This window comes from Aedes aegypti, chromosome 1 (assembly GCF_002204515.2).
Source record: "Aedes aegypti strain LVP_AGWG chromosome 1, AaegL5.0 Primary Assembly, whole genome shotgun sequence".
NCBI lineage: Eukaryota > Metazoa > Arthropoda > Insecta > Diptera > Culicidae > Aedes > Aedes aegypti.
Window position 1 is genome coordinate 83,401,619 of NC_035107.1, and position 14,212 is coordinate 83,415,830.

The window sequence follows — 14,212 nt, forward strand, 5'->3', positions numbered from 1 at the left end:
AGTAGAATGTGCCTTTTTTTTTTGTTTTTTTACAAGGGGGAAATCTGCAAACAGATCCCCTGAGAAGATAACTCAGGGAATGCGGGGATGACGCACCAACGACGACCCGCTAAAACCAGCCTATGCACTGTGCATGAGCAATTCATTTAGAATTGCTCAAGTGGTGAACAGTGCATCGACATGACCCTTGGACTCAGACCCTCATCTCCCCGGAACCACCTTACGGTATTTCTTCGGGAAGGGACCAGTGCATATAGCACAACACGTGTAGCAGAAGTAGCCTAGGCAAACTGCTTCTCCTAGCCGACTTAAACAATGTTACAAGGGACCAGCCTCGGCAGGGCTAATCCTCTGCAGCCAACTCTTGGTCGGCGCGCCATAGACGCTGCAATTCTAACATAATGTGAGTGACAGCCGTAGTTACTGCATTCCAGCACTCGGCATCCGCACACATTCTCTCTATAATATTGTCGGGGGACGTGTCCTCTCCGCATGTAGTGAGCATGCGACCTCTCACAATAATGAAACGGGGGCAATCGAACACGACATGCTCCGCTGTTTCCTCTACACCAGCACAATTGGGGCACGCAGGAGATTCTGAGTGCCCGAACCTATGCAGGTACTGTCTATAGCAACCATGTCCTGACAGAAACTGCGTCAGGTGGAAGTTCACTTCCCCATGGCTTCTACCATACCAATCTGACACATTTGGTATTAGTCGATGGGTCCATCTACCCTTAGTGGAGTTATCCCATTCCTGCTGCCAGCTTCTGAGCGTTTCCTCTTTACACGTGTCGCGGACTCCTCTGGTACCCCTTTGGTTGAAACATTGAACATCTTCCTTGATGATGAGCCCGATGGGCGTCATCCCGGCTATGATGCACACGGCCTCTTTAGATACCGTCCGGTATGCACTTGCTACTCTTAAGCACATTATCTTGTACGTGCTTTCCAACCGCTTTAGGTTTCTGCTCGTTCTAAGCGCTTTTGACCAGATTGGTCCTCCATACCTTAGTATGGATAGCGCCACGCTTGCCAGCAGCTTGCGTTTGCTGGCAATTACAGCAGAGCTGTTAGACATCATCCTCGAAAGCGCCGCTATAGCCGTAGATGCCCTTTTACAGGCATATTCAACGTGGCTAGCGAAGCTCAGCTTGTCATCGATCATTACCCCAAGATGCCTAAGGGATCGCTTGGACTCTATGGTGCAGTAGAATGTGCCTGTTAAACAGTATTTGACGAAATGGTTCATTCGCTGGAATTGCAGGGATAGATCTACCTGCCTTCTCCTGTTAACGTCAAAAGAAGAATGAGCGAAGAAGCAGAAATTGGTCCGCTTTTATAGTGTGCTTCCCAACCCACGTGTTTGAACGTGTTTGGTTGCGTAAGAAAGGGGTCGACATTTTCACAATTTTCGACAGTCTATCGTCAAAAATCAAAAGTTTTCTTAATTTGAGTAAAATGTTGTTTACATTTCCGACCGATTGGTGGAAAAATATTGAAAATCAACCGATAAATGGCTGAATTATTAGTATTCAAAATCTTACATAATTTCGTGACGGTCACAACATTTTAGATTTTCAATTGACATACTGCCGTAAGACGTAGTAAACGTCAAAAAAAAGCTAGATAAATTGTTAACTGTGAAGGGAAATGACAGTAGAATGTGCCTGTTAAACAGTATTTGACGAAATGGTTCATTCGCTGGAATTGCAGGGATAGATCTACCAGCCTTCTCCTAGAGCCACGTTTTTTCGCCATTACCAAGATTGAGAAACAGTGTCCTAGAGACAGGCTTCCGAATTCTCACTCACTCTCACGATAATGGATTTATCCCTCACAGCAATTTTCAGCGATAAGCTGCCTTGCGATTTTATCCGTCCACAAAACAAAGCGAAAATAGAAAATTGCACATTTCCGCAGCTGTGAGAAGTTTGTTTTCTCTTTCTCCGATCCATGGAGAACTTTTCCTGTATCCATCGCCACAAGCAGCAATTGCTTTTATGCACCAATTTAACCACTCTTTTCGTCAAGGTGGCGTGGTAGCATGATTAGCGTGCACGCATCGCGGTTGTTTTTAGCAATGTTCTAGGTTCGAGTCCCGTCGCCGGCAGTAGTTTTTGTTTATCCACATTGTGATTATTCTCGGGAGCAGTTGGTGAGCGAAAATATGATGGAGTGAAAAATAAATTATCCCCAGAGTGGAGTGATTTTCGGAGATCCACCATCGTAGCTCCAGGGAAAATTAGTGTGAGCGATAAAAGATGTTCACGTGAGGAAGCGAAAGAAGCATTCTCCTTACGTGTGAAAAATCGTAGATTTCGCATCATTGATACGAAAATTCAAAACCCTGTTATCTGGTGATGATGAAGCTGCGCCTAAAACTCAACGTCGTTAACAGCGTACGGTTCCGACGACTGCCTTGGTATGATCTAGAGCGGCTTAAGCAACCGGATGTCACAATTGCATACGCGTGCTGCGAATTCGAGGCTGCATTAACGGAAGAGTGTGAGCTGGATGAAGTCTTTCTTGAGGACTGCTGGAGTAAGGTGAAAGTAGCCATCAATTATGCAGCTGAGAGCAATGTCGGGAACGTGAGACGGAATTTATGGAACAATTGGTTCAACGAGGAATGTAGGCAGATTCTGGAGGAGAAGAACGCAGCGCGGGCGGTCATGCTGCAGCAAGGGACCCGGCAGAACGTTATAGACGGAAACAGCAACAGCAGACCGTCTCTTTCGGGAGAAAAAACGCCGCCTGGAGGAGACGGAGTGCGAGGAGATGGAACAACTGTGCTGGTCTCAAGAAACACGTAAGTTCTATCAGAAGCTCAACGTACCCACAACGGCTTCGTGCCGCGAGCCGAGATGTGCAGGGATAAGGATGGGAGCATTTTGACGGACGAGCGTGAGGTGATCGAAAGATGGAAGCATCTGATTGGTGCTGAGAGCACAGGCAATGAAGGTCGAGACAACGGAGGAAATGCCTTCGTCAGCACTGCAGATGACGGAAACCAACCAGCCCCCATTTTGAGGGAGGTTAAGGATGCCTTTCACCAGCTCAAGATCAATAAAGCTGCTCGCAAGGATGGTATCGGAGCTGAACTCATAAAGATGGGTCTGGAGAGGCTGGCCATTTGTCTGCACCGACTGATAGGCATAATCTGTGAAACAAAACAGCTACTGGAGGAGTGGAAGGAAGGGGTAATATGTTCCATCTACAAGAAAGGCGACAAGCTAGATTGTGAACTTTCGATCACCATTCTAAATGCGGCCTACAAAGGATTATTCCAGATCATCTTCTGTCGTCTGTCACCTGTAGTAAACGAGGTGGCATACGATAGAATCGACCGTGTAGAGCTATGGAAAATTGTGGACGAGAACAGCTTTCTCGTGGAGCTCACGAGGCTGATAAGAGCGACGAAGGAAGGTGTGCAAAATTGTGTGAAGGTTTCAGGTGAACTCTTCAGTTCGTTTGGATCCCGTCGGGAACTACGACAAGGTGATGGACTTTCGTGCCTGTTGTTCAATATTGCGCTAGAAGGGTTGAACAGCCGGGGTATGGTTTTTGCGAGATCCAGTCAATTAATTTGCTTCACGGATGATATGGACATTGTCGACCAAACAATTGAAAAGGTGGCAGACCTGTAACATCCACCTGAAACGCGAGGCAGCAAAAGTTGGACTGGTGGTGAATGCAGCCAAAACAAATTACATGCTAGCTGGTGGAACCGAGCGCGACAGGGCTCCCCTAACAGTGTTACGATAGACGGGGATACGTTCAAGGTGGTCGACGACTTCGTCTACCTTGAATCCTTGGGCAGCGTCCATTTATTACGTAACGCTAAAATTGAAAATTTTCGATCCTCTCCCCTCCGTAACGCTTTTTGTATGAAAATTTTTAAATTTGTGTATGAGTCGTAACGCTTGAGCCTACTCCCCCCTCCCCATAGAGCGTTACGTAATTTGTGAATGCCGCTTTGCTTATGGCTGATTATAACGTAAGCCGTGATATACAGATGCGCATCATCAGTGGAAATCGGGCCTACTGTGGCCTCCACAAGAAGCTGCGGTCAAAAAAGATTCACACCCACACCAATGCACAGTGAGAAAATCGGGCTCCAAAACGCGACTAAATGCAATATTTCAGCTGGGTAACGGTTCCAGGAAATGATTTCGGCCATTCTAGATCGGAAAAAGTCTGCTGAATCGATTGGTGGCGGTCCCATTGACCGGAGACTTCGCCCTGGCCACCTAGAGCCCTGGAACTATCATGAGTTCCTTACAGCAAGTAGAATTAATGGAACTGAAAGAAACTGCCATAATTACGTTTTGCTGCGAAGCTGCACACGAAAATATTCTTACATGGGGGATTTAGTTAAATGAATGATTGACCGTTATGGCCATTTTATGGTTCCGGAGCAAACCCGGAACATCCGTAAAATTGGCAATATTAAAAAAATATATTCTGATAGTTCCTTTGTCTCTTGTTTGTTAGAAATAAGTATTCTTACAATTCGTATTTAATAATCTGAATGTTTGCCCATAACGGCCATTTAAGGTTCCGGAATTAACCCGAAACATCCGAAAAAATGGAAATACTGAAAAAAAAAATTCTGATAGTTCCTTGTCTCTTGTTTGTTAAAGAGAAGTACTCTCACAATTCGTATTTAGTAATCTGAATGTTTGACTATTACGGCCATTTTATGGTTTCGGAACTAACCCGGAACATCTGTAAAATTTTCCATATTGAAAAAAAAAAGATTATTCATATGTTCCTTGTTGATTGAAATTAAGTATTCTAACATATTGGATTTAGTTATATGAATGTTTGATCACTTTGACCATCTTATGGTTCCGTAATTAACCCGGAACATTGAAAATTGAAAAAAAAAAATCTGAGAGTTCAGGAAGAATGCTAAGAGAAATCTTTGGAAGAACTTCTGGAAGTATTCTTGGAATAATTCCTGAAGAAACTTCAGGAGAATCTCTGAAGGAACTCCTAGAAAAACAACTGGAGAAATCCATAAAGTAAAATCTCTGGAGGAACTTGAAGAAATCCTTTGAGGGATTCAAGGAAGAATTCCTGGAAAAACTCCTAAGGGATCTCTAGCGGAACTCCTTTAAGAATCTGCAGGAATTTCTTAAGGGACTCCTGGAGTAAATCCCGAAGTGAATCCTGAAGGAAAATAACTCTGAAGGAGTTCCCGAAGGAACTCCTGGAGGAATATTTGGAATTAAATTCAAAAGAATACTTGGAGGAACTCCTGGAGGAATTTCCGAAGAACCTCCTGGAGGAATTCCTGAACGAACTCCAGAAGGAATTCCTAGAGAAATTCTTGAAAGCATTTCTGGAGGTATTACTGAAGGAATTTCTGGACAAAATCATGGAGATACTTCTGGAGGAAACTCCAGAAGGAACTCTAGAAAAAAACCTGAAGGTACTTCTGAGGGAATTTCTTGAGGAACTGAATGAATTCCTGAAAGAACTCTTGGAATAATTCCTGAAGTATATATATATATTTTTTTGATTTGAACTCCTGGAGGAATTCCTAAAGGAACTCTTAGACGTATTACCGGAGGAACACCTGGAGGAATTCCTGAAAGAACTCTTGGAATAATTCCTGAAGGAGCTCCTGAAACCCTGTAGAAATCTCGTGGAAAAATTTCTGATTGTACTCTTAAAGAAATTCTTCTGCAGAAATACCTGAAGAAACTCCAGTAGAAATTCCTGAAGCTACTACGGGAGGAATTCCTGAAAATAACCCTGAAGGAATTACCGAAGGAACTCCAGCAGGAATATTTGGAGTAAAATTTGAAGGAATATCTGGAGGAACTCCTGGAGGAATTTCCGAACAACCTCCAGACGGAATTCCTGAAAGAACTCCGGGAAAAAATCCTGAAGAATTCCTGGAGGAATCCCTAGGAAACTTCCGGAGGAATTCCCGAAGGGTTTCCTACAGGAAGTCTTGGAGGAATTCCTGAAGGAACTCCATGATGGAATACGTGCAGGATGTCCTGAAGTAAATCATCGAAGATTTCCTGAAAGATTTCCTGGAGTAAATCCTGAAGGAACTGCTGGAAAAATTCTTGAAGGAAATCATGGATGAATTCCTGGAGTAACTCCTGGACTAATCTCAGAAGAAACTCTTTAAGGAATTCTTGGATGAATTCCCGAAGGAACTTCTGGAAGTATATTTGGAGGAATTCCTGGATGAATACCTGGAGGAACTTCTGGACTAACATCAGAAGAAACTCTTTTAGGAATTTTTGGAGGAACTCCTGAAGGTATAACTGAAGGAACTCCGTGATGAATTCCTGGTGATACTCCTGGAAAGGTTCCTGAAGGTACTCTTGGAGTAAATACCTGGAGAAATTCCTGAAGATTCTCTTTGAGTAATTCTTGAACGAACTCTTGGTAAAATTCCTGAAGGAACTCCTGGGGCAATTCTGGAAGCGAACCCTGGAAGAAATGTTTATAGATCTCCAAAAGTAATTTATGAAGAAATTGTTAGAGGGATTCCTGAAGATATACCAGGAGTATTTTCCCGAAAGAACTCCTCAAAAGACTCCTGGAGGAATTTTTGTAGAATTTCCTGGAGGAATTCCTGCAAGCACTTCCTGCAGAATTCCTGGAGAAATCCCTGAAGAATTCCTTGAGATATCCCTAAGATACTCCTGCAGCAATTCTTAAAGGGTTTCCTAGAGAAACTCTTGGAGTAATTCCTGAAGGAACTCCTGAAAGAATTTCTGGGGGAATTCCGGAAGAAAATCCTGGAGTAACTCTTGAAGGAATTCCTTAAATAAATCCTTGAAGATTTTCTGAAAGATTTCCTGGAGTAATTCCTGAAGGAACTCCTGGAAGAATTATCGAAGAGGAATTCTTGAAGATACTCCTGGAAGATTTTCTTGAAGGAACTATTGGAGGAATTCTTTAAAAAAAATCTGTCAGAATTCCTGATTTATATGAATTATCAATTTTTTTTTTCAATGTGGAAAATATTTTTTTTTAGGAACATGATTCCTAAAAATGATCCAAAATGTTTTGTCTCTTGTTTGTTAGAAGGAAGTACTCTTACAGGAATTCCTCCAGAAAATTCTACAGAAATTCCTCCAGGAGTCTTTTGAGTAATTCTTTCGGGCAAAATACTCCAGGTATATCTTCAGGAATTCCTCTAACAATTTCTTCATAAATTACTTTTGGAGAGCTATTAACATTTCCTCCAGGGTTCGCTTCAAGAATTGCCCCAGGAGTTCTTTCAGGAATTTTACCAAGAGTTCGTTCAAGAATTACTCCAAGAGAATCTTCAGGAATTTCTCCAGGTGTTCCTTCTGTAATACCTCACGAGTTCCTTCAGAAGTTTCTACAGGAATTCCTTAAAAGTTCCTTCAGGAATTACTCCAAGAGTACCTTCAGGAACCTTTCCAGGAATATCTCCAGTAATTCATCACGGAGTTCCTTCAGTTATACCTTCAGGAGTTCCTCCAAGAATTCCTTAAAGAGTTTCTTCTGAGATAAGTCCAGGAGTTCCTCCATGATTTCCTTCAAGAATTTTTCCAGGAGTTCCTTCAGGATTTACTCCAGGAAATCTTCGATGATTTACTTCAGGACATCCTACACGTATTCCATCAGGGAGTTCCTTCAGGAATTCATCCAAGACTTCCTGTAGGAAACCCTTCGGGAATTCCTCCGGAAGTCTCCTAGGGATTCCTCCAGGAATTCTTCAGGATTTTTTCCCGGAGTTCTTTCAGGAATTCCGTCTGGAGGTTGTTCGGAAATTCCTCCAGGAGTTCCTCCAGATATTCCTTCAAATTTTACTCCAAATATTCCTGCAGGAGTTCCTTCGGGAATTCCTTCAGGGTTATTTTCAGGAATTCCTCCCGTAGTAGCTTCAGGAATTTCTACTGGAGTTTCTTCAGGTATTTCTCAGGAATTTTTGCAGGGGTTCTTTCAGGATTTTTTCCAGGAGCTGCTCTAGGAATTGTTCTAGAAGTTCCTTCAGGAATTCCTACAAGAGTTCCACTAGGAAACCCTTATGGGATTCCTCCAGGAGTTTCTTCAGGAATTACTTCAGGAGCTCCTTCAGGACAATCCTTCAGGAATTTCTTTAAGAGTGCATTCAGAAATTCCTCCACGAGATTTCTACAGGGTTTAAGGAGTTCCTTCAGGAATTATTCCAAGAGTTCTTTCAGGAATTCATTCAGTTCCTCAAGAAATTCCCTCAGAAGTTCCTTCAGGTTTTTTTTTCTAGAGTTCCTTCTGGAGTTTCCTCCAGGAGTATCTCCATGATTTTGTCCAGGAATTCCCTCAGTAATACCTCCAGAAATTCTTTCAAGAATTTCTCTAGGAGTTCCTTCAGGAATTCCTCCTGGAGTTCATTCAGGAATTCCTCCAGGAGGTTCTTCGGAAATTCCTCCAGGAGTTCCTTCAAGTATTCTTTTGAATATTATTCCAAATATTCCCCCAGGAGTTCCTTCGGGAACTCCTTCAGAGTTATTTTCCTTCAGGATTTACTTCGGGAATTACTCCAGGAGTCCCTTAAGAAATTCCTCCAGGAGCTTCTCCAGCGATTCCTCCAAGCGTTTCACGAGAGATTCTTAAAGGAGTTCCGCTAGAGATCCCTTAGGAGTTCTTCCAGGAATTCTTCCTTGAATCCAATATGTTAGAATACTTAATTTTAATCAATAAGGAACATATGAATAATCTTTTTTTTTAATATGGAAAATTTTACAGATGTTCCGGGTTAGTTCCGGAACCATAAAATGGTCGTAATGGTCAAACATTCAGATTACTAAATACGAATTGTAAGAGAACTTCTTTTAAACAAACAAGAGACAAGGAACTATCAGAATTTTTTTTTTCAGTACTTCCATTTTTTCGGATGTTTCGGGTTAGTTCCTGAACCATAAAATGGCCGTTATAGGGTGCATTCAGATTATTAAAAACGAATTGTAAGAATACTTATTTCTAACAAACAAGAGACAAAGGAACTATCAGAATATATTTTTTTAATATTGCCCATTTTACGGATGTTCCGGGTTTGCTCCGGAACCATAAAATGGCCATAACGGTCAATCATTCATTTCACTAAATCCCCCATGTAAGAATATTTTCGTGTGCAGCTTCGCAGCAAAACGTAATCATGACAGTTAATTTCAATTCCATTAATTCTACTTGCTGTAAGGAACTCAGGATGATTCCAGGGCTCTATGTGGCCAGGGCGAAGTCTCCGGTCAATGGGACCGCCACTAATCGATTCAGCAGCCTTTTTCCGATCTAGAATGGCCAAAATCATTTCCTGGAACCGTTACCCAGCTGAGATATTGCATTTAGTCGCGTTTTGGAGCCCGATTTTCTCACTGTGCAATGATACATTTTTTAAAAACGCACATAAGGCAGGTAGTCCTCTACGGGCATGAAACGTGGACGATGTTCGAGGAGGACATGCAAGCACTTGGAGTCTACAAACGTCGGGTGCTTAGGACGATCTTCGGCGGTGTGCAGGAGAACGGTGTGTGGCGGCGAAGGATGAACCACAAGCTCGCCCAACTCTACGGCGAACCCAGTATCCAGAAGGTGGCCAAAGCTGGAAGGATACGATGGACAGGGCATGTTGCAAGAATGTCGGACAGCAACCCTGCAAAGATGGTGTTCGCTTCGGATCTGGTTGGTACAAGAAGCCGAGGAGCGCAGCGAGCTAGGTGGGCGGATCAAGTGCATATCGATTTGGCGAGCGTGGGGCAGAACCGAGGATGGAGAGATGCGGCCACGAACCGAGTATTGTGGCGTGATATTGTTGATTCAGTGTTATCTGTTTAGATGTTAACTAAATAAATAAATAGTCTATAAATATTTCGAATCACATTTTCTAAGAATTATTGGAAATTTATAAATTGTTTTCATGAAAAAAGCAAGAGAAGATATATTTCGAGAATTACTGGAAGAATGTATTCGTGACCTGTTTGAGAACTACGGAAGATTTCTTAGACGCTAAGGATTTTTTTTCTCTTATATATTACTCAAGAGCATAAACCTGAATAACCTCTGCCATGGGAATTTGATCTTGATTATGTTACTGTATAAGTCTAACTAGATTTCATGGAGAAAGTTAAGATAATTGAAACCTTTCGTTGATATTTTGAAGTTCAGTGAAACCTCCATGAGTCGATGTTCCGTAACTCGATTTAAACTCATGGAACCATACTTAAAACAACATTTCATAGTAACTATCATGATCTCCTCAAACAGCTTCCCAAAGCATTTCCGAAGTAACCAAATAGTACTTGTACCCTACTCGCGTTTGCAAAGGCACTAAACTGGAAAAATAGTTGGCACACGTTTCTGATCTTCTTATTTTAAGCTTTCTGCTAGTGCACTGTTGTTGGATACTTTCTTCACGAGATTTGTGCCTTTGAAGATTAAGTGCAATCTTAGAAGTTGAATCCAAACTGTTTCACCTTAACCAATTTTCAAAGCGAAACAGTATATAATTTAAAATTTCTCAAACGGTATAACATCTCGGAATCCAAAGATGGCCGACTTGGGCCCCAAAATGAGAAGTTCACTGTAGGTAGATGATTCGCGAAATTAGTGCCTTTGAAGATTTAGTACAATCTTAGAAGCTGGATTCAAAACTGTTTCACCTTATGGCAAGGTTAAGTACCGAAGGGTTGAAGGAATTTTTACAAGAATTGCTCCAAAAAATCTTTTTCGGATTCTCCAGGGGTCGAAATTTTCGGATCATAGGGGAGAAAGTTCTTTTTTAGCGATCTACAGAATTCTGTGTAAATTTTCGGGTTTTCAAAGTAGACCAACATCGTATAAAAGGTCGAAAACTAGTGCTGGGTCGAATATAAGTGTTTTTCCTCTAGAAGCTCTCGGAGGAAATGCTCTGATGAGCTTGTGGAAAAATCTTTGACGGAATTTCAAGAAAGTACCTGGAGGCATTGCTGAGGACTCAAAAGAGGAATTCGGAGTACTTACCAATTTCAGTTCAAACCTTAAGATCAATACCAAAAGAAGAATTTGTAGGAATTCCTGAGGAAATGTGTGAAGCTATCCCTAAATCAATTCATGGGAAAATTGTGAGGTAACAATAAGTTTCAGCTGGCTATGTTGCTGAGGTAGCTGGTTTTGTCAAATCGCCTGAATAATGTTTGGTTGGTTTGCGATCGACTCGCTTAACTCCTTATTGCCATATTGTAAATTCACGATAATGTACCGGAGTATCAATCCTAAGCTCTAAACACACTGCACCTTACAGTAGGAAGACAATAGGCAGGAAATGACTGATGAGATTATGAGAAACACTGAGATCGAAACATGGAACATTTGAAAAGAATTCTCCTACACCGATGACCATGGACATAAGCCAATCCCTAAATTAGTTGTTAGTTGAAACGCACACACCAAATATGTTAAACACTGTCACCACAAACACGATGTTAGGTTAGGATTCCAGACCATAAGTCAGAACACACGCATGGCATCAGCTCGCAATCACCGAACAAACTCTGAACACTGGAGTGGTTTGTACCTGGTGCGGTCGACCGGCAGTCCGTTGCTGCTGCTGGCCACTTCTACTAGGACTAGCGCTACTACTACCAGCCAATCGCCGCTGAGATTCCCGCACCAGATCCCGTTTCTTCTTCGGGTACACTTCCTTTTCGGACACGGGCACGATTCATGTGTTAACGACAGTCAGTTTGGTTTTGAGATACAATTTGGCGTTATGCGATTGTGTTTGGATGCGTTGTGTAATGTTGTTGTGGGTATGTCATTCGAAAAGTCGGAATTTTGAAAAAGAATAAGACATAATTTAGCCAAACCGATAAGAAGAGGAACCTATATATATCAGAAGGTGCATTAGAAACGACCGAACTAAGAACATTAACGGTTTTCAGTTTGCGAAAATTTTCCGAACAAATCACCTGATAGGGACTGGGTTTCCCCGTTTGCGATCCCTTGCCGGACTTTTCCTCCTTTCCTCCTTTGCCGCCGCTGTCCTTGCCGGAATCCTTTCCGGCATCTTTGGCCCCATCCTTGCCGGAAGCTTCCTTCCCGCCGGCTTCCGGGTCGCCCTTCTTTGGCTTTTTCTCCTTCTTTGGTTTCTTTTCTTTCGGTGGTTTTGGTTTCGAGTTGCAGCAAGAACTCTCTGTTGATTTAAAAATTAGAATAGTTTAAATGTTCGATTGCCTATTAATCCGTAAATACTCAGGACGATCTTGTTTTGCTAAAATTGTTGGTGTAAAAATACTATACATACACTTGTTAACATAAACTATCCCTTTGATTTTAGAGAAAAATTTACCTAACAATAGTAGAAAGCCACCAAGTTATAGCATTTTTACCAAGATAAGATCGTCCTGGTAATTTACGGAGTAAGCAACAATAGTCGGATATGGCTCACCTTGCAGCAGGAAACAGAACACATACAACAGGAACAGGATACTCGCCCCGTACAGGTAGGTGAAGAATCCTTCGTAGTAGATGACGGGTAGTCGGTGGGTCGTGACGTCGCTGATTACGTACGCGACGCAGACCACTATCAGTAGCATGGCGTAGACTAGACTAGTTACGATGAAGAGGGACGTCCTGGGGGAGAGAGAGGGAAGAAGGTGGGAAATTAGTAATGATTCTAATTAGATGTACAGAATAAACTGGATAAAACTTGCAATGCAATAGGTTCAGAGATTAGTCAGATGATAGAAATTGGCGCGCTTGAACGATGTGCGATGAGAGGATTAGCCCGCCTTCAAGTGAAAGCGCCTGAATGTAGGCTCTACAAGTGAATGACTTGCATGCTATTTGAGTGCTATGTTGTTGATCGAGCGATGTTTTCGATTGGTGTCGCGTAGGTGTCGGCCGTAATATTATATGTACTAGTGGTGTTTTTATGCTGGTTCTGATGAATTTTCTGCATAGGTATTGAACTTTAATTTAGGCCATATAGGGTGCAGAGCTACTTGGGCACTTCCATGATTCAATTTGACATGAGCGGTTTTTCTTGACCAAATTGATCTGGCTCCTTAGAAAGTCTATGGGCTTCATCTAATTTTCGTATTCTAATATGAGTCATTTGAAGATATTCAGCAACCTGAGTAACCGACAAGAATATATTAAGCTATGGGCAGAAAAAAATATAAGCAAGTATGAAGATAGAAGATCTGACAGTACTAGGGTGCACAGTGACCAAGTACTTCCATGATTCACTTTGGCATGAGGGTTTTTTCACGGCGAATGGTCTAAAATTTGCAATAAGATTCGTTTCAATAAGATGCATATTGTGACCACATTTCGCTTTTAAAAAAAAAAAAAAACCACTGCCGAAGTACATCAAAAGTGCCAAGAACAGAGTCCGACTGCCTATATGGAGTGTTTTCCACGTAGAATTTGCCCTACAAAATGAGTAATTGCTTCAAAAGTAAACAAAAATCTTTCAAAGTTTCTCTTAATCAGAAAGTCGAAGAAACCACCAGCACTATCAGAAAATGTGTTTTATTTTTCTTCCCAACTAAACAATTTCAATCAAATATTCTGTGCATTTGCTAAAGAATTAAATTCAAAAGATAATTTGAGAAGTTTTTTTGTGTCATGCTAAACTATTGTCAACTAAAATTTTATCCGAAGAAACACTGTGTTTGATGAACGATAATATGATTGAATTGACGTAAACACCTGGTCACTGTCATAGCAACCTGCTTTATGGGACTCTGTACAAAAATCATGCTATCTCTTTTAATTCTCCATGAAATTAGTAAACAACAAGGGTAGTAACCGTCAAAATCTCATTCAAAATTAAAACAACACAGAGCCCCATACGCTAAATGGACCGATGCACAAGTTCACTAATTTGACGTTAGAAGGGTGCCGAATTCAGTGGTTTCCATGAAATTCGCATGAAAACCAGCCGGCAGCTTTTTAACATACGTTTTTCATTACATCGAGTTTTTTACATTCAATTTGCATTACAAGTTATTATTTCAATACAAAATTATTAGGTTGGTGGGAGGTGATATTGCATAACAATTGAGACGTGGATGATGTCCATCTAATTCAATATGACATTACAATTTTTTTTTTTACTAATGGACACATTCGAGCTTACGCTAGACAAGCCATATGTTTATTCGGATAAGTTGGTGTAAGCGCTCGTGTCAATCCGTTTTCCTCTTATAGGTCAAATATGTTTGAACGAATGTGTCCTGTTCGC

The 14,212-nt window shown here is 41.6% G+C and overlaps 1 protein-coding gene across 12 annotated transcripts in view; it reads right to left on the reverse strand.

Moving 5' to 3' along the window:
• Positions 1-14,212, reverse strand: part of LOC5568412 — a 193,425-nt gene that overhangs the window by 10,796 nt on the left and 168,417 nt on the right. For 8 of the 12 annotated variants that reach the window (XM_021841306.1, XM_021841298.1, XM_021841292.1 and 5 more), the window contains 3 exons: positions 12,410-12,594; positions 11,931-12,154; positions 11,537-11,662 (listed from right to left, as the gene is read on the reverse strand). In XM_021841306.1, the coding sequence (XP_021696998.1) occupies positions 11,537-11,662; positions 11,931-12,154; positions 12,410-12,594 (535 nt within the window). The remainder of the gene's footprint in view (positions 1-11,536; positions 11,663-11,930; positions 12,155-12,409; positions 12,595-14,212) is intronic. The other 4 variants (XM_021841321.1, XM_021841315.1, XM_021841338.1 and 1 more) reach the window with 1 other exon arrangement.